Raw genomic sequence first — 24,202 nt, 5'->3', positions numbered from 1 at the left:
CGCTACCACAGCCTCTGGATGTTGGTGAAGAATCGTGAATCTCCACGTCTGCGCGAAACTCGCGCACGCTACTAGTATACTCCGAATCCCGGCCAATGCCGTCTGGCTCTTGACCTCCTTGCACGGACAAGCTTGCCAAATACTCGTTGTGGCGCTGGAGCAGAGGGGCTGGTTAGCTCTACGGAATCCGGCTTGGCTTTCGGTGCTTTCACAGCCTTCCATTCTTCCACGCGAGACTTGGCTTGTTCCTGACCAAGCTCCGACAAGGTTTCGCACGTCAGTCGCGCCTGAGCCAAATCAAGAGCTACATTGTAGCTGCGTGTATTTGCAATCCTGCAGCAGCAGACAAAAACAAGGAAACGCCCGCTCACCCCGTTCGACCGGTAGCGAAATCAAGCAGTACAGAATAGAAGCGCTCGGAAGCGCTCCGCTGCCCCGGAAAATCTGTTTTGGAGTCCCCCCCAGGGCCAAGTGGACCTCAGAATGAATATCTTGGGCCGCTTCGTTTTGGAACACGTATAAACTGCCATGTCGGTATCAACAGAGCAGCAGCAGCAGCAGCAAAAGATCGGTATTTTACGACTCCCTGGCTGGAGCAAGCTCGCCCGACTCATCGCGGCGACCGACACCATTATCATAGCACTGTGTAGGTGATTGCAAGCAGGAAGTACCAGCCGGACCACCGCCGTTGGAGGTGGTCCGGCTGGTCCAGAAGGGGGTTCCGGGAAGTTTTTGAAATTACAGTGAAACTTGTCTAAGACGACCCTCAAGGGAGGCTTCAAACTCTGGTCTCTGTTACCAGGTGGTCTCCTTCTCCAGGGTCATTTGACTGGAAATAGCATCCCTAGCCCTTGGTCCTGGTTCCAGTGGTCTTCCGGGACAGGTGGTCGCCTTGACAGGTTTCACTGTTGGGTGAAAAAATCCTGCATTCTGGGCACTTTTGGCAGCGTGTTAAAAAAAAAGTGATCCGGCCGGACCGGCCGCTATACCCCTGAGTAGTCTACTGGCATACAGCATTGGGTGTTACCATGGTTAAAAAGTAAATTATCGTGTCCGTTCCCGAAGGGAACTCACGACCACAAGTTCCCAGTTGACTGTGGGTAGCAGCACGGCTGGAAAAACCGCTCCCAGGCAGGACTTGAACCAGGTACCTCTCGTGTCTCAATCATGGTCTTTGACCAACCCACTGTGCCTGCCATGGTTACACGGTAGACTAGTCTAGCGTAGTACCGTAAAGTACCGCCAGAGCGCCCCACCTTGATTTTACAGCCAGGGAAAGGAAAATCGTATGGCAGAATGCAACGAAGTTTGTACGATGTGAGAACCTTGGTTTGTAAGGGCACGCTTGGCAGGTTTTTGTGTGGGACTTGTGTCCGCTCGAAGGTACGGATTGACTGCAAGAATAATAATGCGTACAAGGTTCATGGCGTATGACCTACAGACAGCAGACCCCTCCACAATACGACCACGAAGGGACGAGATGGTGGGGCGCTCTGGCGGTACTTTACGGTATAATACTCCCCCCGATTGGAAGTGTGACTGCAAAGCCAAAAAAACAAGAGAGCAAGCAGGGGCAGAGTTCTAGAAGAGCACAAAGCAAGATCTACTGAGTATGCGAAATAATGAAGGTCAGCGCTGACGTGCGGACACCGCAACTTTCGGTGGGGGGGGGGGGGGGGAGGGGAGAAATCAAAAAATTGATACCACATGGGTACCGGTACCGACAGTTTTCAAACAGCCAAGAAGGTCGTCAAGCTGTCGAGCTACTTGTTATACAGTAGAAAAAATAACACTATGACCGTAGTCCTGGAGAGTGAGTGGCCAGAGACGTAGGAACAGAATCCAACGGCCGGCGCACAGCGCATCGGCATAATTATGCAAGATAGTTCAGCACGGACATCAGCATTATGCAAGATAGTTCAGCACGGACATCAGCATTATGCAAGATAGTTCAGCATCGGCAGCAAGCTCAAAGCATGCACAACAACAACAACACACCGTAATAATTATGTCATAGTCATTGAATGTCGTCGGTCAAAATGATTATAGGCCTGGTATGTGCACCTCTACCAACAGAAGAAACAAAGGTGTGCCCTTACAGTCACTGGGTTGTGAACATTACTACATTAGTACAGAGAGTCTGTTACGTAATCACAGATTCGATTGATAAGAAACCTGCCGAGACACACTGGACTCAAACAGCTAAGAACCATGCACACATGAGCATGGCACACATGCACACACACACACACGAGCGCTGCACCGCAACTCAGCGGAGACTCGGCCGCAGTGCATGCAGCTGTGGGCAGCAGCAAGCAGTTCGAGAGCAACGCACACAAGTCTAGCATGGACACAGTGTCCGTTGTGCACGCAGATAAATTCGAAAGAATGGCCTGGCGCCGTTCTAGCGAGTCAATTGAACCGTGAATAAAAATTGCTTCCTCCAAGAGCAGCCCAAGAACTTGCTAAGTTCAGGATGAAGCACACGGTGAAAACGTCCCATCGTCACCCATCAAGTAGATGTTGCGACGCCAGCACGCACACTGCACATAAATACTGGCGGCGTCTCACCGCATTGGGATTCCAGCGGAGGACATGGCCCGTGGGACGAGCGGCTTAGAACTGACATTCAGCACGGGACTAGAGAGACGGGTGGCTGGAAACGTGCGAACGTGTTCTGCCAGCAACCATGGATGGCATGTTGAGGAGCAGCACGGAAAGTGTACCTCCTGCATCGCAGCCAGTCACGTGCAAGCTTACACCGACGTGCTCTGTCTCTTGTTCTATTCCTGACTGGCATTCGGCAATACCAGCAGCTGCTGACCCGACGGAGAAGAGCAGCGTTCAACTCAGGCTAGTACAGAACATCCCAGCATGCTGATCACATGGAACGGTGTTTCTAGTCCACAGGAACAGGAGAAAGTCGAGAAACACATGGCGAGCTATGCAGGGTCACACATCAGCCAGTAGCCAATTCGAGAGCTACTTCCAGTGCCAACATAACTATGCCAAGACAACACCAGCGGTTAACGGCACCTCTTCTCTCTCTCTCCCATTCCCTCACCGAATGCGAATTTTCTGCTTGGACAGGGACAGGACTGCTTTGAGTTGGGGTCGCTTCTTCGCCGGCACCAGGTACGGATTGTGCTCCTCCGGCGGTTCGACGACGCTCGACTCTGAACTGTCCTCGCCCTGCGCTGCCTCAGCGTCATCTCTGCTCAAGTCAGCTGTTGGCGGTGGCGGTGGCGGGGGCACTTCGACGTTATCCTCGTCACACGGCATGATGGCTTTCAAGTAGGGTGCCTCGGTGGGCATGTCGGGCTGGAGCACTGCGCACCAAGCACACACCGCAACAATACGGAAGTCAAGACTGAGAAAAACAACACAGCCATGCCCACATACTCATGTGCTGCACATTACAATAACGGCGTCAGGGAACACCAACCTACAACAAAGACCGTTTGTGTGTGTGTACTAAGGACCCTTGGCGTCGCAAAGATTAGAATGGCTCGTTACGCATGTACATGTACAGAAGTACACTATACAGCAAACCCTGTCAAGGTAACCACTCTGATAAGGTGACCACCTGTCTTGGAGGGCCACTACAACTAGGACCAAGGCCAAGGGGTGTTATTTCCAATCAAGTGACCCTGGATACGGAGACCACCTGTGCATGGAGACCGCATTTTTAACGTCCCTTGAGCGATCGGCTTAGACAGGTTTCACTGTACGACCAACAGTACATACGAGAGAGTGAAACTCCGCTTGGTTTGGCCGCCGCGGCGCGGGGGATGACGTCACCTTTTCTGGAGACCATAAGTACACTGCATGCACTACGCGTCTGTGGCTGTGTGAACTCGGGCGGATTTCAGTGAAATTGGCCGGGTTTCAGTGAAACTGCACTGTGAGCACAAGTACAATAGAGTGATTTTACAACCGTCACATGACCATGCGGGACAGCCCATGTTGGTTGCCAACGTCAGTCAATCCGTGTATCAATGGGTGAACAAAACAATTCCGCTGTGGACCCGAACGGCTGCGGAGTTGCACAGCCACTTAGCTGGATTTCAAAATGTCCTCGAGTGCGGCAACTTGCCACTAAGGGGCCTTCCGGCATTATCAATAATTTTCACGGAACGAAAAAGTTTACAAGTAGTTGCAACCCCCCCCCCCCCCTTTAAAGGGGAAGTTAAGGCAAAAATTAAAATTTCACCAGTTCTAGTCTTCGGGGTGCTGAGTCGAATGGTCTTGGTCCGAGAAAGCTGAGACGCTCCCTTCCTACTTGAATCCCAATCGAACTCGCGCACTTCCACCGAAACTGGGTGACTGCGCCCTACTAGATGGGGATTTGTATGGAAAATGTCACTAAAAGCGCCATTTCGTTCTTATAGAAGCACGGATGACCGCGATTGGCCCATATGTTGTACTCTTTTGGACGCTGAGTCGACTGGTTTTGGTCCGAAAAGGCTGCGATGCAGCGTTCCTTCTTTATTCCCAATCGAACATGGTTGAACAAGCGGTCACGTGCTCCTGGGTGCACAAATCACCTGGTCACCACGCCAGCAGGCGACAACTTTCACACCAAGGTTCAACTCGAGTGACAGGACTGCACCCAAAAAAGGTCAAACAGGCTAGTAAGTTGTACCCTGCAGGCACGGTGACCAGGTGACTGGCGTACGCAGGAGCACGTGACCGCTTGTTCAACCATGTTCGATTGGGAATAAAGGAGGAATGCTGCAGCGCAGCCTTTTCGGACCAAAACCAATCGACTCAGCGTCCAAAAGACTACAACATATGGGCCAATCGCGGTCATCCATGCTTCTATAAGAACGACATGGCGCTTTTAGTGACATTTTCCATACAAATCCCCATCTAGTAGGGCGCAGTCACCCAGTTTCGGTGGAAGTGCGCGAGTTCGATTGGGATTCAAGTAGGAAGGGAGCGTCTCAGCTTTCTCGGACCACGACCATTCGACTCAGCACCCCGAAGACTACAACTGGTGAAATTTTATTTTTTGCCTTAACTTCCCCTTTAAACGTAAGATATATTGACTTGACAGCGAGAATGGATCGATGTTTATGCCATCAATATTTTCAAAACAAAACTCTCCTTGACCCATCCACCCATGAACAAAACTTTTTCGTTTCGTGTAAAAGATCGATTATTAGTACGGACGCCCCTAAAACTAACCCGAGGCAAGCGGCGTTGTGGATCCGGGTACGGAGAACGGATCCGCCGGCCGTGTCTTCACCATGAACTTAGTAAGTGCCTGGCGCGTCTGCTGCTGTTGTGAAGCGATCTTTTCACGGATGGACGCGTGGTCCACCACCGGCTTGCGGTAGGCCTGAGCAGCAAGCGGAGAAGATGACAAAGAAACACACAAGGGACAGAGCAGAAAGGAGGGACAAACTATCAGCCAGAAAGTAGTATTGCTACATGTTACAAACCGCCAGAAAATGCAGGTTTGACGCTTCATGGAGAAAAATCAGAAAAAAATGTTTGCACATTTTTAAAGGGGCCTGGGTCATCACTATGACGCAAGCACAAGAGAACAACGGCGGTCTAAAGCCACTCACAGGCGAGCGCACATAGGTGTGCGGGTCGGGGAAAGCGGGCAAGTGGCTGGGAATGTGGGACGGGTGAGGACGCTGGTTGCCGACGCGTAACGTCTTCGGCTGTGTCGACGGTAGCAAACGATTTTCTATGCAGCAGAGAATACCAGTTACAAGAAAGCCGTAAACACGTTTTAGAAGAAATGAGCCCATTGTACATTGCCCAATGTGGAATGTGTGAGTACGCTGGGATCAGCAGTGCATTGTTCAACACCCTACGCGACCATGGCCATGTGCCTGTGTGGGGTGGTTATGGTACAAATGTCGTCATTGCGAAATGGCCTTATTCTAGTCCCAGTTCTTTAAAAAAAGAGTTTATTTATTACTGTAAAAGCCATTATTCTAACGAGGCGCATATACAGTCAACTTCGCTTATAACGACACTCGGTGGGGTGTCAAAAAGGTGCCCTTATTCGCGAAGTGTCGTTATACCCGAAGTCTCATTATATGTAATACAGTGGGATGGGACTTTGCTCTGGGCATGGAAATCCTGTCGTTATTCGCGAATTGTCGTTATATCCGCAGTCGTTATTGGCGAAGTTGACTGTATAACGATTTCCCAAAATTGACTAGTTTACGTGTACCAAAGGTAACGATTCTCACTCATTCTCAACGCTCATCATCATCATCATCATCATCATCTGCGTTGCCGAAAAAAATAATAATAGTAAAATAAAAGTCGGATGTTGAGCCATAAATAAATGTAGAAGAGAAAAGGACATATGGATACGAGACTGTAACATCAGTACTCTGTCAGTTTTGTGCCTAGTTATTGCACTTTCTGACTGTATATAGTATCATGTTACAGTGATGGAGAGTTACTCTTAACTCGTATCCATATGTCCTTTTCTCTTCTACAAGTAAAAAATAAAAAATAAAAAACGGCATTTTGCGGCTGTGTAAGCAGGAGATGCACAGTGTGACTGCCAGGCATCTCTGTCAGATGCCAACTGGCAATTCTCATGCAGAGACATACCAGTTCACGAAACGATATTGTCAGCAAAGGAAATTTTCGCAACGCTCAATAGGACAGTATATGTATCGATTTCTGAATAACGATTTCTATTTTAACGACAGATTTCTCCTTGTTAAAGGGGAAGTTAAGGCAAAAATTAAAATTTCACCAGTTGTAGTCTTCGGGGTACTGGGTCGAATGGTCTTGGTCCGAGAAAGCTGAGACGCTCCCTTCCTACTTGAATCCCAATCGAACTCGCGCACTTCCACCGAAACTGGGTGACTGCGCCCTACTAGATGAGGATTTGTATGCAAAATGTCACTAAAATCGCCATTTCGTTCTTATAAAAGCACGGATGACCGCGATTGGCCCATATGTTGTAGTCTTTTGGACGCTGAGTCGACTGGTTTTGGTCCGAAAAGGCTGCGATGCAGCGTTCCTCCTTTATTCCCAATCGAACATGGTTGAACAAGCGGTCACGTGCTCCTGGGTGCCCAAATCACCTGGTCACCACGCCAGCAGGCGACAACTTTCACACCAAGGTTCAACTCGAGTGACAGGACCACCCAAAAAAGGTCAAACAGGCTAGTAAGTTGTACCCTGCAGGCTCGGTGACCAGGTGACTGGCGTACGCAGGAGCACGTGACCGCTTGTTCAACCATGTTCGATTGGGAATAAAGGAGGAACGCTGCATCGCAGCCTTTTCGGACCAAAACCAGTCGACTCAGCGTCCAAAAGACTACAACATATGGGCCAATCGCGGTCATCCGTGCTTTTATAAGAACGAAATGGCGCTTTTAGTGACATTTTGCATACAAATCCCCATCTAGTAGGGCGCAGTCATCCAGTTTCGGTGGAAGTGCGCGAGTTCGATTGGGATTCAAGTAGGAAGGGAGCGTCTCAGCTTCCTCGGACCACGACCATTCGACTCAGCACCCCGAAGACTACAACTGGTGAAATTTTAATTTTTGCCTTAACTTCCCCTTTAACTCGTTAGAGTTAGCACTTCGTTATATATATGGCTTTTACAGTAGCACGGGCACACGACTAGCTTACAACGGGAACTTACGTTTGTTTACGGCCAGCCGCTTGGGTCTGAAGGCATACTTGCGCAGACCACCAATGTCGGCTCCTGAAACACACACACACACACACACACACACACACACACACACACACACACACACACACACGAGCGCACGCACACACAAACACATGACGAGAGAAAGAGTTTCACGCCGAGCGGTCATCGGGCAACAAAAAAGGAATCCATGGAGGGATTACGCGATTACATATGCATCATCGTCTGACATGCTTTGTATGACAAAGCACATGTCAAAACACAGCGGACTGGAAGCACTGGCTTACCACTCAAAAACTCGTGGTCTGTGTGAGAGTACGGAGTTTTTTTTCTTCTTCTGCAAAATCCACATATCTCCAGACACTGGGGTGAATAATGGAGTGTGGTGGTGGGGCCCATTAAGCTCAGCCGACCAGGGGTCTCGGCTTCATAGCTCCACGGACGGGCGAAAGGGGGATCGGGTAGGGAGGATTAAGGACGTCAGTATGTAGAGTCATGTGGGACATATTTAGACTACACTTGCAGCCTTCACACGACGGAGGCAGGAAGAGTGTCTGCCCACCTAACTGTGGACACCACGCACCTCCGCCTAGTGACTACTGAGAACCTCTGACCAAGGCCCTCGTATGCCAGGCCACGACAATTCAAGGAACGCACTGCACTGAAGCAGCAGCAAGGACAGATCTGAGTCAACCATCCCGCTCCCTCATTTCGAACATTTGTCATCCCGAAAGTGGTCAATTGACCGGGGCAGCTGCGTCATGGGGCGCGAAGCAAGAAGCTACTGCCCGTGCTCAGCACATCGAGCAATCTCGTAGCAAGCACAAGGCATGCCAAGTTACAGAGAGAGAGAGAGAGAGAGAGAGAGAGAGAGAGAGAGAGAGAGAGAGAGAGAGAGAGAGAGAGAGAGAGAGAGAGAGAGAGAGAGAGAGAGAGACTCGCCATGATGCTCCTCTCAGTCACAACCCCTGTGATTCTACATAGTATCATAGCTTCTAACGCACACTCGCTGGTGTTAACCCGTGCTTTCTTTTCAGTTTGCTGAACCGTACGCTTCTATCCTTTGTTTCTGGTGCGTGTTTTGGCCGTGGTGCCGAGACCTCAGGTCGGCAGAACCATCAATGCCCCACCAACAGCTGCGTCTCGGTGCAGCCCCTGCTCAGCAGTTGTCTCGTTTGTCCTAGTCCCAGTACCATTGTCTTTCATTATCATTTTCGAGTAGGGTATGCCTGTGGGACCATAGTTTAAAAATAATAATTAAATTTAAAAAAAAGGCAGATTGGTGATCCATCTGGAGTTCCCGTATAGTACTGTAAACTACCTAATATTCGCGACGGATTAATGTTCGCTATTTTCGCGAGAAGAGCGTAACGCGAATATTCACCAGCGTAAAATCAAGCTTCAACAGTGGGTGTATGTGGGGTGGCCCTGGTGCTTCGCGAAATTTTGCCAGCGCAAACTTGCTGGTTCTAAGAAATCGCGAAAATTTAGTGACGCGAATGTTGGGCGGTTTACAGAATTATAATTATCATGTTGTTTGCAGCTCAGTGCCACTAGTGATTACTCTCCTCGCCAAGAGCATGCATGTTACTATCAGGTGCAGTCACAGATGTTCCTCTGTGAGATGGCATACTGTGATTTCGTTGTGCGGAGAGTCCATTCGAATTCGTCTCCACCCGCCGCATGCAGCCAGATAAGCAACTCTTCACTACCGTTGTGGATGATAAGAAGACCTTCTTTAACTTCAAGACCACCGGCGTGCCAGAGCTCGTCGCGAAATTCTACAGCAGGCCTTTCACGTGTCCTGTAAGTTCTGTTTCAGGTTCTGGTCGTACTGACGGTGCCACTGAAACTGGTGCTTGGTACGCATGTCAACAGTAAAAGGCTGATGGGTGCGTCGCTGGCAGCTGTGTCCTGCTTGCCGTGGCCGTGTAATGACGTGCGACGGCGCTTGCAGCGTTCAAAAAGACACCGGGTCCACCTCAAGCTTTCTCTTCACAGGACTAACAACAAAAACGAAACAGTGACGGAACATACGCTGGGGACCGTGGGTCTTCGCTCTTGCTGCCCCGGACACCGTCCTTTGTTGTCGTTTTTGGGGACAGTGGGTCTTCGCTCTTGCTGCCCCAGACACCGTCCTTTGTTGTCGTTTTTGAACAAAATACATGTGCAGAGAAACCAATCTACTAGAGTCGAAAAGACCTACACATCAGAAAAGGCCATGAGAATGTCCCCGTTTCTTTGAAAATTCGAAAACCCCATGGCAACTGGTGCGCGAGTCATTCAAAAAATGCAAACATGCCTGTCGTCGAGTGCAGCCTTGTGAGTCCACACGGTCACTTTTCTCGTGAATCACTCGCTATGAAACGTGCACGTGCCTGTCGTGTGTGTGAATCGCCTAAAAACTACACGAAAGAAACTACAAGGCGCTCGACCAGAACAGCCAAGAATAAACACGAACTCAATGCACACACACACGCAAAGAGAACTCAGAACAGGCTTCTCTTTCAACGTCTTGCCACTAAAGTCTTTCTAGACTAGGTGTTTGACTCACCCATGTCGGCCAGGGCAAGCTCCACATCGAAGACGTTTGGCCGGGTGCGGCAAGACAGCTCCGAGCCGTAGTGTGCCGACCGCCCAAGCTCCATGATGTCTATACACGGGCACACATGAGAAGCGCATACGCAGACACATACACAGACACACGCGCGCACACACACACACACGCGCACGAAATTCTCACGTTCGCAAATTTTGGACTGCAACATGCATAGGGACTATCCCAGACTTTCGGGGCACTTGGCATGATCCAAGGAGTAGTAAAATACCGCATTTTTACTACTCCCTGGGCTGATCTAATTCCACTAAATGGGATCACTGCAAGATACTAGTAGTACATGGGTGAGGACACAATGCAGACAAGGATTGACAGCATTAGGATACGCATCCTGGGATCCAATAGCATTGATCCCCACATACACATTCAGTCTCACTCACACACATCCCTCTTTTCTTGCACATGTGTATGCATGTGTACATGTGTGTGTGTGTGTGTGTGTGTGTGTGTGTGTGTGTGTGTGTGTGTGCGTGTGTGTGTGTATGCATGTGTGTGTGTGTTTGTGTGTGTATGCATGTGTACATGTGTGTGTGTGTGTGTGTGTGTGTGTGTGTGTGTGTGTGTGTGTGTGTGTGTGTGTGTGTGTGTGTGTGTGTGTGTGTGTGTGTGTGTGTGTGTGTGTGTGTGTGTGTGTGTGTGTGTGTGTGTGTGTGTGTGTGTGTGTGTGTGTGTACATGGTATAATCCCAGCACAAGTTGCTATGTCTAACATAGCTGTTCGCTATCATCGCTTCCGCGATGGGCAGGTCTGCGGTCTGCGGTGTGTGTACATGTGTGTGTCCATGTGTGTGTGTGTGTGTGTGTGTGTGTGTGTGTGTGTGTGTGTGTGTGTGTGTGTGTGTGTGTGTGTGTGGTTGCGTCCCTGGGTTGTTTCCGCTCAACCCAGGGACGCAACCGCCATCGCTGTTCAACGCACTGCCACCGACCAACGGCCAGAGAACGGGACAAGTTCCCGCATATGTGTATCTGCTTTCGCCGGTTCCGACTAGTCTCGCATCTGGAGCGCCATCGGGTGGCGTGCTCTTTCTCTCTCTCTGCTGCCCCTCCGGGGCCCAAGTGACCCTAGTGGTAGTGGCTCTACAGGACAGGACAGGTGTGTGTGTGTGTGTACATGTGTGTGTGCACGTGTGTGTGCACGTGTGTGTGTGTGTGTGTGTGTGTGTGCACGTGTGCATGTGTGTGTCAGTGAATAAAGGACAGGCTGGACCGAGTGTCGCGGCGACCTTGTCGCGCGATTTGTATCATGTTTGTGCCTGTTCTTGTTTCAGTACAAAACGCTAGTTCCATGCCCACGTTCCCGTGCTTTGTATGACTTGTTCTGGCCCACGTATGCATGACTGTATATGTACTTGTCAAGGCACGTGCATGCAGCACAGTTTGGCGCGCTTTTGCGAATGTGTTTTCTTCTCCCACGGTGGTGGGTTATGCGGCTCTTCTTGGACACGAGTGGTTTTTCAATTTTGTTGTTCTCTAGTATTATTCTGGAAAGAGCGATTACTACGGACTCCTTTGTCCTATGATGTGTGCCACCTGTAGAGGTGAGATCGGACTTGTGACCTGTGTTGATAAATCGAGAGATTGGGAATCCTAATCTTTCGACATGGTGCTTTAGTGACCAGAGATTTTCCTCAGTTTATTTAGTAAATTCCGACCAGAGTGATGGAGACTATCGCCCAGCTTGTAAAGTGTAGGGCAAACACGAAGCGACGACTCACACGCCTTCGCCACAATTTAACCCGGGAGCTTGCCAAAGACGCTCCATCACCACACTACCTGCTACGAGATTGGCAGCAGGCTGAACGCCTTGCAGCTGAAATCAATGCCACACAGGCTAGAATCCGCGATCTGACCGAACAGGCGACTTCCTCGGATGTTGAGGCCCGCCTGGAGCAACTCGACAAGTGGGAGTTCGAGTTCGATGATGACCTGGAAGTCCTGAGGGACGCACGTACCGTTCTACAGAGGGAGAACCCGTCCGGACTCGCCACAGCAGATGCGGAACTGGAGGCAATCGCCAACTCGAGTCGATCCAGTGCCCACAGCCCTCCCCCACGACGTCCCCAGCCGCTGTCTTGACCAGCGTATCCTTCAGCCCATCAGCAGTGGTGGTCCACTCCAAGAGTCCACCTTCCGCTCCTGCGAGCCCTCCTGTGACTGCTGTTAGTCCTGTCCCTGCTACTGGCTCTCCAGCCACTCCAGTCGTCCCGTCTCCGAATGAATCTTGACCAGCGTATCCTTCAGCCCATCAGCAGTGGTGGTCCACTCCAAGGGTCCACCTTCCGCTCCTGCGAGCCCTCCTGTGACTGCTGTTAGTCCTGTCCCTGCTACTGGCTCTCCAGCCACTCCAGTCGTCCCGTCTCCGAATGTCTCCGAAACCCCCAGCGACCAACTCGTGCGGCAGCTGACAAGGCCCGGCAGAATATTGCAAAGTGGACAGCTGTATCGTTGCTGCACGTACACATCCCACACGCCTGATAAGTTTGACCGTGTCAGAGTGTGAGGATTAGGTGGTGCTTGGTCCAATTGGCAGTGACCTCACAAGCACATAAAACTCTCTGTATGCCTGTTTAACTGCTTGCTGTGTGTGTGTGTGTGCGTGTGCGTGTGTATATGCATAGCTTATGCTCTATAAGTTACCTCCCGGTGTACATTCCCGGTCGGCTGGAGTGTCGCGGCGACCTTGTCGCGCGATTTGTATCATGTTTGTGCCTGTTCTTGTTTCAGTACAAAACGCTAGTTCCATGCCCACGTTCCCGTGCTTTGTATGACTTGTTCTGGCCCACGTATGCATGGCTGTACATGTACTTGTCAAGGCACGTGCATGCAGCACAGTTTGGCGCGCTTTTGCGAATGTGTTTTTCTTCTCCCACGGTGGTGGGTGATGCTGCGTTTCTTGGACACGAGTGGTTTTCAGTTTTGTTGTTCTCTAGTATTTTTCTGGAAAGAGCGATTACTACAGACTCCTTTGTCCTATGATGTGTGCCACCTGTAGAGGTGAGATCGGACTTGTGACCTGTGTTGATAAATCGAGAGATTGGGAATCCTAATCTTTCGACACCGAGCTCTACTTGAACACTGCTTACAGCGATGCCGCTGCCATGAGCTTGGATTGTCTCCACATGCAAACTATATCCAGGTCAACTTCGCTAATAACGACTGCGGATATAAAGACAATTCGCGAATAACGACAGAATTTCCATGCCCAGAGCTAGAGCAAAGTCCCATCCAACTGAAATACATAATACTAGTAATGGGACTTCGGGTATAACGACACTTCGCGAATAAGGACACTTTTCTGATGCCCCGCCAAGTGCCATTCAGGCACGTGATCTGATTTGAAGCTAGGAAGTACAGTGTAACTCGAAAAGAATTTCTACTTCCTGTATGTACTGCAGATACGGGTAGCGTAAAAATCAGCTAACAAAGACACCACCCGGGGAAATCCATCTCCACAATGACAACCAGCTATGGAGAGCAACATCTACGTGCATACTAGGCTGCTAATTTCGAGGCCAATGCCAAGTTCTGCCACAGAGCACAATACAACTAGCAACAGGTGTGTTCTTACAGCTCTGTAGCATCTCTGTCAGGGTTTCCAGTGCAAGCTTTTCCACTCGCTGAAATCCTGCCTCCGCCGCCAGGGCCGCCACGGCGACGTTTAGCGCTGTGCGACGCCTCGTGGCCTGGGACACGTCCTTCTGGGCGGCCATTGTCGAGACACTGGAGGACACACCAGCCTTTCAATAACTAGAAAACACTCTTGTTCATTTACATGACATGGTACTACAGTTTTGTGAAAATCTGCATGTGGCTTTTTTGAATGCACAACGTCAAAACCGAGGCCAAAATGCCCAAATCTTCAAAAGTGCGCACACAACCTCGGTTCGTACGTCCATCACGACAAAAAAAAGAACTCCAATCATGATCTGAGCTGAGCGCATGAATCGTCAAACGTAAACACCGATCATCCTGCATTCTTTCCTTGAGGCGCAGTTATGACGTCAGAGACTTTACTCCTGTTGCATGAGTGACCACTGCACTGGTGACTCGTTGGGAAAAAAATGTTGGCAAAATCGCCACAGAAAGGCGGCGCACGAAGCTACGAAGAATGTGCGGCTAGAATGTGCGGCTAGGTCAGGCTGTTCGATCTTCTTGGCTTTTTTTGCTGGAAAAGACGGTGCTGCACTTTGAGCTTACGGTGGAGCTAGCTGTGTGTTTGTGCTGGGTGGTGGTGATTTAGCTGTGGAAGACTGAGTTTTGAGAGAAGCACCAGCCAAACGAGTAGCCAGGTGGTGCTCCCCAGGATCGACCACTAGCAAAATCTGCCTGTCTCTACCCCACGCTCACCATGGGTGCTATTCACACGACCGGCCCGAACGAGGCATTGGTACTTTCTGGTGAGTGCGACTACTACTAGCCTCTCTAGCTCTCACTCTTGCAACAGGGGGCGATCTTTTGTTATCCATGGTTTGGGTCTGTTTAGAATACTGTTGGAAGAAGCCTGCATTGCACTGTGCAGCCCATGTTCCATAGCCACAACTCAACGCCATGTGTTTTCAAAACATTCCTGGCGTGAGTGAACGTGTAGAACTAACTTTTGTTTTCCACCCATGAATCACGAATGGTTTTGTTCATGTCGTGTAGCGATTATTACTAATTGGCGTGTGATGTGTCCCATGCGTTTCCCCCCGTCTCTACACCAGGTGGATGCATCGGCTCGCAGGAGAAGCGCATGATCGTCGGAGGCTATGGCTGGTCTTGCCTGTGCTTCACCGACGTACAGCGGTGAGTGTACGACCCCCACCGACTGTCTCGTGTCGGGAAACGGGACTCAACCGGGTGCCACTGATACCTTCAGTTGTTGATGACGAACCAGGAGCGTGGCATCGGTGGTCGCTTCTCGAGGGTGTCACGGCTACGTCCTCAGAGTATTGCATGCTGCTGGTGGTCTAAACCATGACATTAAAGGGGAAGTTAAGGCAAAAATTAAAATTTCACCAGTTGTAGTCTTCGGGGTGCTGAGTCGAATGGTCGTGGTCCGAGGAAGCTGAGACGCTCCCTTCCTACTTGAATCCCAATCGAACTCGCGCACTTCCACCGAAACTGGGTGACTGCGCCCTACTAGATGGGGATTTGTATGCAAAATGTCACTAAAAGCGCCATTTCGTTCTTATAAAAGCACGGATGACCGCGATTGGCCCATATGTTGTAGTCTTTTGGACGCTGAGTCGACTGGTTTTGGTCCGAAAAGGCTGCGATGCGGCGTTCCTCCTTTATTCCCAATCGAACATGGTTGAAGAAGCGGTCACGTGCTCCTGCGTACACCAGTCACCTCGTCACCGTGCCTGCAGGGTACAACTTACTAGCCTGTTTGACCTTTTTTGGGTGCAGTCCTGTCACTCGAGTTGAACTCGAGTTGAACCTTGGTGTGAAAGTTGTCACCTGCTGGCGTGGTGACCAGGTGATTTGGGCACCCAGGACCACGTGACCGCTTCTTCAACCATGTTCGATTGGGAATAAAGGAGGAACGCTGCATCGCAGCCTTTTCGGACCAAAACCAGTCGACTCAGCGTCCAAAAGACTACAGCATATGGGCCAATCGCGGTCATCCGTGCTTTTATAAGAACGAAATGGCGCTTTTAGTGAGATTTTGCATACAAATCCCCATCTAGTAGGGCGCAGTCACCCAGTTTCGGTGGAAGTGCGCGAGTTCGATTGGGATTCAAGTAGGAAGGGAGCGTCTCAGCTTCCTCGGACCAAGACCATTCGACTCAGCACCCCGAAGACTACAACTGGTGAAATTTTAATTTTTGCCTTAACTTCCCCTTTAATAATATTTTGGTGATGGTCTAAAACCATGCATGCTGCTGATGGTCTAACCCATGACATGGAGTGATGGTGTTACTGACCATGGCATGGCGTTTGTTTTTGCACCACTGTCCAACAGGTGCCAGAGTCATTGCCACATTGGAGGGGGTCTTATAAAGGACAAAAAATTGACTGGCGCGGTATGCTTTCTAGCTGAGGCCGCCCGTTGCCAATGGCAATAAGCACCCAGTGCAGCTGCTCGTGTCATGATTAGAGACTCGGGCAAATAATGCTGAGTGGGAAAATCGCACCTGTGATACGGTGGCTGCTACATGACCGACTGTAGGACCGACTGGTCACTGGGATTCGCTCAGTCGCTTGGGCCAGGACGGCATTGGGCATGGACGTCACCCACCCTGTTTAGGGGCCATCACTTTTTTGTCTTTAATTATAAGTTATAATAAGTACCGTTTACTATCCGAACTTGCATGTTTATGTATATGTACAACTATTATACGCGTGACGTCAGAGGATTCTGGATTGTTGTCTACTATATAAATGAGGTTTGTTTTGTAATCGTTGTCGTACTACCGAGGGTGAACCTGAACCATGATACGCTCTTCCGTGCACACAGGCTGTCCCTGGAGGTGATGACGCTAAATCCGAAATGCGAGCAGGTGGAGACGGCGAAGGGCGTGGCGCTGACGGTAACGGGAGTAGCACAGGTGAGTGCGGCCGTGACCAAGAGTGTGCTCCCCTTTCTATGGGCCAGCCGCGGCCTGTTACCTTCGCTACCACATGTGGCCATGTAAGGGTCAGTGATCTGGTCATGTGACATCAATATTTCCACAAATTTGGCAAAAGAGCAGTAGCACCGTAAAGTGGTGTATAAAAGCCGCAGCTTTTATGACTTTTCGGGGGAATTTTGCAGGCTTCTATACGAGACAGGTATTTCTATGTATGTCAACACTAAAACCAGGCTTATGTGCGACAGTGTATGTTGAAAATCAGGCTTCTATTCAAGACAGGGTTCTATTATGTTACCGTATTTCCCCGTAAGTAAGTTCTCCCCAATGACTAAGTACCCCTCTATAAAAAATTCACTTTCCGCTGCCGAGGTTATCACCCCGAAAGACAGTTCCCCCCGAAAGATAGTAAGTTCGTACCCGTCCTACATGTACAGACACCGTACAGTACATACATCATTATGCACGGACACTAGAGTTGCGCAGGCTTCCCACTGCGTGTCATTTACCCCCGATAAAAAAGTACTCCCCGAAAGATAGCACCACCCCCGAAAGTTAGTACTCATGTGGCTGCTAAGTTCGAAAGTTAGTACGTACTAACTTAAGGGGAAGTACTATAATACAAGCCACCAAAGCATGCCCAGTAAACCTCGTGTACAGGGTACCCGGTGGACCGAGGCGCCCGTAACTTTGAGGTCTAGGAACGACCACTGCACTGCGCTTGCATTATTGCTAGAGCTCACAGTGAGCCTTCTTGACATCAATTGCTGGAATCGGCTGGGTGCATGCATGTGTGATATCGGCGATATCAACAGTTCATGCACTCAAAGTCTCTCTCTCTAAACTACGATCACAATCAATGCTACGACACAGTCGCAGACTTTCACAGTTGAACTCGGGGTCGAGAGAGCCTAACTCTCGGGAACGTACTTCTCTTGGTCTGAATCACGGAAAGGCAAAGAATGATTGTGAACACTAGCAATTTATAGAGGAAGTTAGCTATCGGGGAGATCGATAAAACAGCGCAGCGGAGCAGGGAGAAGGATCGCTAGATCGAGATGGACAGCGTAGAGTACGGAATAGCTAGCCGGAGAACAGCGGGCTTTGCGGCAGAAAGATCGAGACTACGGGAAAAGACAGCGAGAACTAGCGGAAAGAATATCGAAGAGAAACAATGGAAACGTTATGTTTAGGTAGCGAATGAAGAAAGAGAAAGAGACGCCAGCGGTGTAACGGAATCCATAACTAATTGCTAAAGCAAGGGAGACAGTGTAGGAAAAGTGATATCTATTATTATGTGTGTGGACCAGACAGAGTGGCGGCAGGAGGAAGAATAAAATCTGTGAAGCATTCAGGCTATTGACTGTGGTGTGCAAAAAGCGTGTCTATCAGGCCGGCGTACAGGTTTCTATAGATGACAGGTCATGCATGCAAAGTGTCACGTGCTCCTACGCTACGGTGCGCCAATACTACACCACACCTTGTTTTCTTGAGAACACGCCCTCGTGTTCAAAGTATACAGGTAGTAAACATGAAAGAAAAATGAAGCAGGGAAAACAATATAGATAAGGGTGTCTTACGATGACGTTTAAAATGGTCTTACAATTTATGGTTGTCTATAGCGGTGAGGTCGCTGGAGTGCATTCCGAGGCCGGAGGTTATAGCGAGGCGGCGGGCCAGCCAGCGGTACGGGTAGGTCGTCATCGCAGGTCGGGTTAATCTGGGCCGTATACTGTGCAGGAGCGACTGGCACTTCAGGCGGCCGAATATACGGCTTGAGGCGGTTTACGTGGACCGTCAGCCGTTGGCCCTTGCTGGCGTCTTCGATGGTGGCAGTGACAGAGTCCAGCACCTTACGGACAACGAACGGGCCGGACCAGTAGCTGTGTAGTTTGGGCGACTTTCCTTTCGGGACGACGGGCGAGAAGACGGACACTTCAGCACCGACCTGGAGACGTGGCTTTGTGTGGACGGTGCCGTCATAACCCTTCTTCTGGCGACGGAGGGCGAGTGCATTCAACTGGCGGGCATTAGCAAAGGCTGTCTTAAGGGACGCTTCGCGCGTTGGATTGCCTGATGTTGCATCGCGGCCCGAAGAGCGTCGTCTAGCGTGGCGGGGTTCAGCTCGCGGACCCGGATCCGCATGGCACGCGAATCCAGGCCCTGGACGAACTGGTCCTTTGCGAGGACATCCAAATCAGCAGGCTGCATGGCCGGGTAGGCAAGGCGTGCAGAGTGTCTTACGTTCTCGCAGAAGGAGCCCAGTGGTTGCTCCTTGGACTGGTGTGAGCCCTTGAAATTGGCGCGGTGTAGGTCCACGCGCTGGGCAGGCACGAAACGGTCCTGGAGCGCCTGAATGAGAGCAGCGACTGGGCCCTGTCGGGTGGCCTGGGGCAGCGACTGGTAATAAAGCTGAGCCTCGTCGTTCAATGATATTGCCATGAACTGACTCTGCTCGGCGGGCGTCCAGGCATTGATGGTAGCCACTTGCTGAAAGTGGTTGAGCCACGTCGGCCAGCTGTCCGACAGCGAACCAGCAAATTTGTTTGGCATAATAGCGTGAGGAGGCACACGCGGGACGGCGGCAGGCGCAGCAGCAGCAGCACCAGCAGGAGCAGGTTGAGCCATGGTGACCGGAGCGCAGGTGGTGAACGAGATTCAGGACAAGAGGAACGAGGACCGCTAAGTGGACAGAGAAGCAAGCAAGTAGCGATCGAGACAGCAAGAGGACTAAAGAAGAAAGCACGTAGAGGACGAACCACCGCTGCCACCAGTGTGATATCGGCGATATCAACAGTTCATGCACTCAAAGTCTCTCTCTCTAAACTACGATCACAATCAATGCTACGACACAGTCGCAGACTTTCACAGTTGAACTCGGGGTCGAGAGAGCCTAACTCTCGGGAACGTACTTCTCTTGGTCTGAATCACGGAAAGGCAAAGAATGATTGTGAACACTAGCAATTTATAGAGGAAGTTAGCTATCGGGGAGATCGATAAAACAGCGCAGCGGAGCAGGGAGAAGGATCGCTAGATCGAGATGGACAGCGTAGAGTACGGAATAGCTAGCCGGAGAACAGCGGGCTTTGCGGCAGAAAGATCGAGACTACGGGAAAAGACAGCGAGAACTAGCGGAAAGAATATCGAAGAGAAACAATGGAAACGTTATGTTTAGGTAGCGAATGAAGAAAGAGAAAGAGACGCCAGCGGTGTAACGGAATCCATAACTAATTGCTAAAGCAAGGGAGACAGTGTAGGAAAAGTGATATCTATTATTATGTGTGTGGACCAGACAGAGTGGCGGCAGGAGGAAGAATAAAATCTGTGAAGCATTCAGGCTATTGACTGTGGTGTGCAAAAAGCGTGTCTATCAGGCCGGCGTACAGGTTTCTATAGATGACAGGTCATGCATGCAAAGTGTCACGTGCTCCTACGCTACGGTGCGCCAATACTACACATGTGTGTGTGCGTGCATGTATGTGTGTGCGTGCATGTGCGCGCGCGCGCGCGTGTGTGTACGTGTTTGTATGCTTGCATACCCGTATGGATGCACGTGTGCGCTGTGTCATGACTGCTGCTGCTGCAGGTAAAAGTCATAACAGAACGTGAGCTGCTCTCCACGGCCTGCGAGCAGTTTCTCGGCAAGACGGTCAAGCAGATTGAGAACATCATCCTGCAAACGCTGGAAGGTCACTTGCGTGCCATCCTCGGTACACTGACTGTCGAGGAGATCTATCAGGTACAGTGGACGCTTGGAAGCAGGGCATGATGTGCTTGCTTTTCTCAGAGTCACTGGGCTTTGTGCAATGTCATGTGCCGTGGTATTTGCTGGTTTTGGATGAGCAAACCACTCGAGAGATCCCTACATTGCGGTGTTCGTGGACTGTTAGTTTCCCTGTCCAGGGTGATCGAGAAGTGGTGGAGACACGCTTTGGCCGCGGTTGTTGTAGTGGTGACCTGGAACAGTTGGTTGCTTGCCTTATCAGAGTGTTCACCTTGACAAGTTGCACTCTGCCCCTCCCACCCCCCCTCTCTCTCTCTCTCTCTCTCTCTCTCTCTCTCTCTCTCTCTCTCTCTCTCTCTCTCTCTCTCTCTCTCTCTCTCTCTCTCTCTCTCTCTCTCTCTCTCTCTCTCTCTCTCTCTCTCTCTCTCTCTCTCTCTCTCTCTCTCTCTCTCTCTCTCTCTTTCTCTCTCTCTCTCTCTCTCTCTCTCTCTCTTTCTCTCTCTCTCTCTCTCTCGTCTAGAGAACTAGGCATACCATGGCCTTGTGTACTGTTGTTCCGGAGTATACGCTGTACCGACTTTTGAAAATACGGTACATGTATCTACTTTGTACTTTTTTGAAGTATCTCTGACTTCATCAACCATTCAATGTTTTACTGTGTCTTCCCCTTTCTATTTCTTTCCCTTGCTCTGGCAGGACCGAGAGGTATTTGCCAACAACGTACGTGATGTAGCCTCACCCGATGTCGGACGTATGGGTATTGAAATTCTTAGCTTCACTATCAAGGTATGGCGTGTAGCAACCGGCATCTCTCTCTCTCTCTCTCTCTCTCTCTCTCTCTCTTTTCTGTTCAATATCTCTCTCTCTCTCTCTCTCTCTCTCTCTCTCTCTCTCTCTCTCTCTCTCTCTCTCTCTCTCTCTCTCTCTCTCTCTCTCTCTCTCTCTCTCTCTCTCTCTTCCTCTCCTTCCTTGCCTTTGTCTTCTTCTTTTTTTGGTCAGAATGCCCAGGCTAAATCCTGTGTGATACACCCTGTTCTTGTTGACGTTGTTTCCCTAAAATCGAACAAGTTTTCTCCGCTTGCAGTCGGTTGGGGTGATGCGTAGTCACTCCCATGTGCAAGTTGAACATACATGCTGCAACTTTCGTGGGAGCAAGGCCGACTCAGGATAAAACAAATTCTGCCATCGGCCCATCGAGAGTGCTAGAACGTCGGCTGCTTCTAACTTTGGAGCTCGTGCTTTCCTTCCGATTGACTTGACTCTTGACAAACTGTTCTTCTTTGTTTCATGCGTGTACTTGTTTGTGTATGCGTGCATGCATGCATGTGCGAGTTCATGAATGTTTGGGTGTGTGTGTGCGTGTGTGTGTGTGCGTGCGTGTCTGTGTGTGCACGCACGTACACGCGTGTGTCCATGTGCTCGCATGGCTGTGTCAATGATACAGGATATTACTGACAACGTAGATTACCTCGACTCGCTGGGAAAAGCCCAGACTGCCGCAATCAAGAGAGACGCGGCCATCGGTGTTGCGGAGGCAGAGAGAGACGCCGGAATCAAGGTGAGATACTGGTTAGCATCGTGCAGTTGTAAACTTCAGTATAACATCCTGTATCTCCGGAGTACAAGCCGTACTTTCAACACTCAAAATCCCCCCCCCCCCCCAAAAAAAAGGGGTACTGACGTTCTACAAGTAACAGTACCGCGTGTCGTGCAATGTTATCGCATGAGCGAAAAAAAGCGGGTGCGGCTTATACTCCGATGATCAAATTAGCGGTGATACATAGGGTGGATGTCTGTATTTCGTGGCAAAAAAATGGGGTGCGACTTATACTCCTGTGCGGCTTATGCTGCGGACAATACGGTAACTCTGTTGTGGGCCATGTTGTGGGCCATGAAAACCTGCACTCTATCGAGAGATACTGGACACCCGAGGCAAAGTGCATGGTCCTCCGAATGTGTGCTTTTTATCCTATAGTACGCTGGACCCAGTGTGGTTCATATTGAACTGTTTTAGGGGTCGTCGCAAAAGTTTTTTTGTCGTCTCATTTCGTTTCGTACTCGGACCCTCCCCCTCCTCTGAAACGAATACAATTAGCTATGCTGGACGACGAACATCGCATGCAATTATATGTACAGTGTCAGTCGCCTTGTGATTTTGGCTCGCACACCCCCCCCCCCCCCCTCTCCCCAACGAATAATGTTCGTTTCAGGGACGACAAAAAACTTTTGCGACGACCCCTTAGTGTATTGTGTTGAGGTGCCAGATTTTGACTGTTATTGTACTCTCTCTCTCTCTGTCTATCTGTCTGTGTGTCTCTCTTTTCTGCATTACAGAAAGCTGAAGCGGAGCGTGAACGCCTGGACGTCAAGTACTCTGCAGACACTGCCATCGCCGACTCTCGCCGTGCCTTTGAACTCGCCAAGGCCAGCTATGACCAGGAAGTCAACACAAAGGTCAGTTGTGCCCGCAGTTGCTTTTGTCAAGTTGTCATGTTCATCCATGCAGTCATTTACACTTTGCAAGTTTGTGGGTATATAAACCAGTACTGATCCAGATTTACTCATTACTGGTGTCTGATGATCGCTTAGTGCGTGAAACTCGGAGTATAAACACTTTTTTCATCCTCTTATTGTTTGTTCATCCATACAATCATATGGGTATACTGTAAAGCGATAGACTTTCGCGGCGTTCGAATTCTGCGTTTTAACACCATGTTCTGTTTGTTGTGTGTTGTTTCTGCTCTGAGCAGAAAGCCGATGCTGAGCTTGCTTACGAGCTAAACGTAAGTGTTGTCTGGTGATATTGTCCGTATGTACTTCGGAGTATAAATTACTTTGGAACGCATTGTAGGAAGCTATGAACGTGTTACGGGAGTCGTGTGGTTCGTCAACACATGTACTTGGCAAGGTGCCTGGGCCACCTTCCAAAATTGTTTGAAATTAATTTGGGGGAATTTCGGGGCCAAACTGATGGCATTTCGAATGTTCAATGAATCACGCAAGTAGGAGTACCAAGAGTCCATAAACAAGAGTATGCAACTGTGATCTCTTTTCTATGGGCCAGATGCGTGGGGCGCTGCCTTCATTACATCATTCAGCTGCTGTCCGCGCACTGCGGAAAATCAAACACCGCACTTTTCCTCTGGTTTGAAATGAACTTTCGCACGGAACTGGAGTTCACGCGCCAGAATTTAGAGATCGCGTAGGTACTTGAACGAATCGAGCAAAAACAGATGGGCTCGTACGAGAAATTGTGAGTTTGAATGCATGCTTTCAGAGCGTGATGAAGGCAAGTTACGTAATGAAGGCAAGTTACGTAATGAAGGCAGCGCGCTGCGCACTGACCCATAACCACAGTTGCATACTCTTGTTTATGCACTCTTGAGAGTACGGGTGTACTATGGACAATCAGTGGCGTCGGAAGGTATTTTAAGGTGGTACGGTCAGCCACCTGAAGTACAATTTACTCGTGGGGTTGCGGTGGCCTCTCTGAAAAATTTCGAAAATTAGAGCCCAAATGAGTGCGTGTTGTTGATTCACGAGGTACTGAGGCAGAGAGTGGTATGGTCAATACTGTGGTGACCATAGCTTGTCCGACGCCGCTGACAATACACTCAAACGCCTCTTATCCGGACGCCTTAGATACGGGCACGTCTCTTT

General features: G+C 50.0%; 2 protein-coding genes across 2 annotated transcripts in view; one reads left to right on the top strand and one right to left on the bottom strand.

The window, feature by feature from the left end:
* Positions 1-1,540: 1,540 nt before the first annotated feature.
* On the bottom strand, positions 1,541-14,042 carry LOC135819496 (transcription initiation factor TFIID subunit 8-like). The gene is made up of 6 exons (XM_065332713.1): positions 13,833-14,042; positions 10,203-10,301; positions 7,637-7,699; positions 5,577-5,701; positions 5,191-5,344; positions 1,541-3,329 (listed from the first exon to the last, which is right to left on the bottom strand). The coding sequence occupies exons 1-6, from the start codon at positions 13,972-13,974 to the stop codon at positions 3,061-3,063; spliced, it is 852 nt and encodes a 283-aa protein (XP_065188785.1). The 5' UTR covers positions 13,975-14,042; the 3' UTR covers positions 1,541-3,060.
* A 342-nt stretch (positions 14,043-14,384) lies between these two features.
* Positions 14,385-24,202, top strand: part of LOC135819495 (flotillin-2a-like) — a 13,681-nt gene continuing 3,863 nt past the window's right edge. The window contains exons 1-8 of the mRNA XM_065332712.1: positions 14,385-14,661; positions 14,968-15,049; positions 16,707-16,797; positions 20,405-20,557; positions 21,239-21,328; positions 21,987-22,100; positions 22,877-22,996; positions 23,293-23,325. Of these exons, the coding sequence (XP_065188784.1) occupies positions 14,613-14,661; positions 14,968-15,049; positions 16,707-16,797; positions 20,405-20,557; positions 21,239-21,328; positions 21,987-22,100; positions 22,877-22,996; positions 23,293-23,325 (732 nt within the window). The 5' untranslated portion in view covers positions 14,385-14,612. The remainder of the gene's footprint in view (positions 14,662-14,967; positions 15,050-16,706; positions 16,798-20,404; positions 20,558-21,238; positions 21,329-21,986; positions 22,101-22,876; positions 22,997-23,292; positions 23,326-24,202) is intronic.

Source organism: Sycon ciliatum, chromosome 6 (genome assembly GCF_964019385.1).
Source record: "Sycon ciliatum chromosome 6, ocSycCili1.1, whole genome shotgun sequence".
Classification (NCBI taxonomy): domain Eukaryota; kingdom Metazoa; phylum Porifera; class Calcarea; order Leucosolenida; family Sycettidae; genus Sycon; species Sycon ciliatum.
Note: the sequence above shows the minus strand (reverse complement) of the source record. Positions and strands in the feature narration are given on the sequence as shown.

Excerpts from the sequence above, each read along its gene's own strand:
- LOC135819496 (XM_065332713.1), bottom strand. The coding sequence starts at position 13,974 with ATGGCCGCCCAGAAGGACGTGTCCCAGGCCACGAGGCGTCGCACAGCG. Across the intron at positions 10,302-13,832 it reads GACAGAGATGCTACAGAGCT|ACATCATGGAGCTTGGGCGG; the intron begins GTAAGAACACAC and ends GCCCGTGTATAG. Across the intron at positions 7,700-10,202 it reads GCTTGCCCTGGCCGACATGG|GAGCCGACATTGGTGGTCTG; the intron begins GTGAGTCAAACA and ends TGTGTGTTTCAG.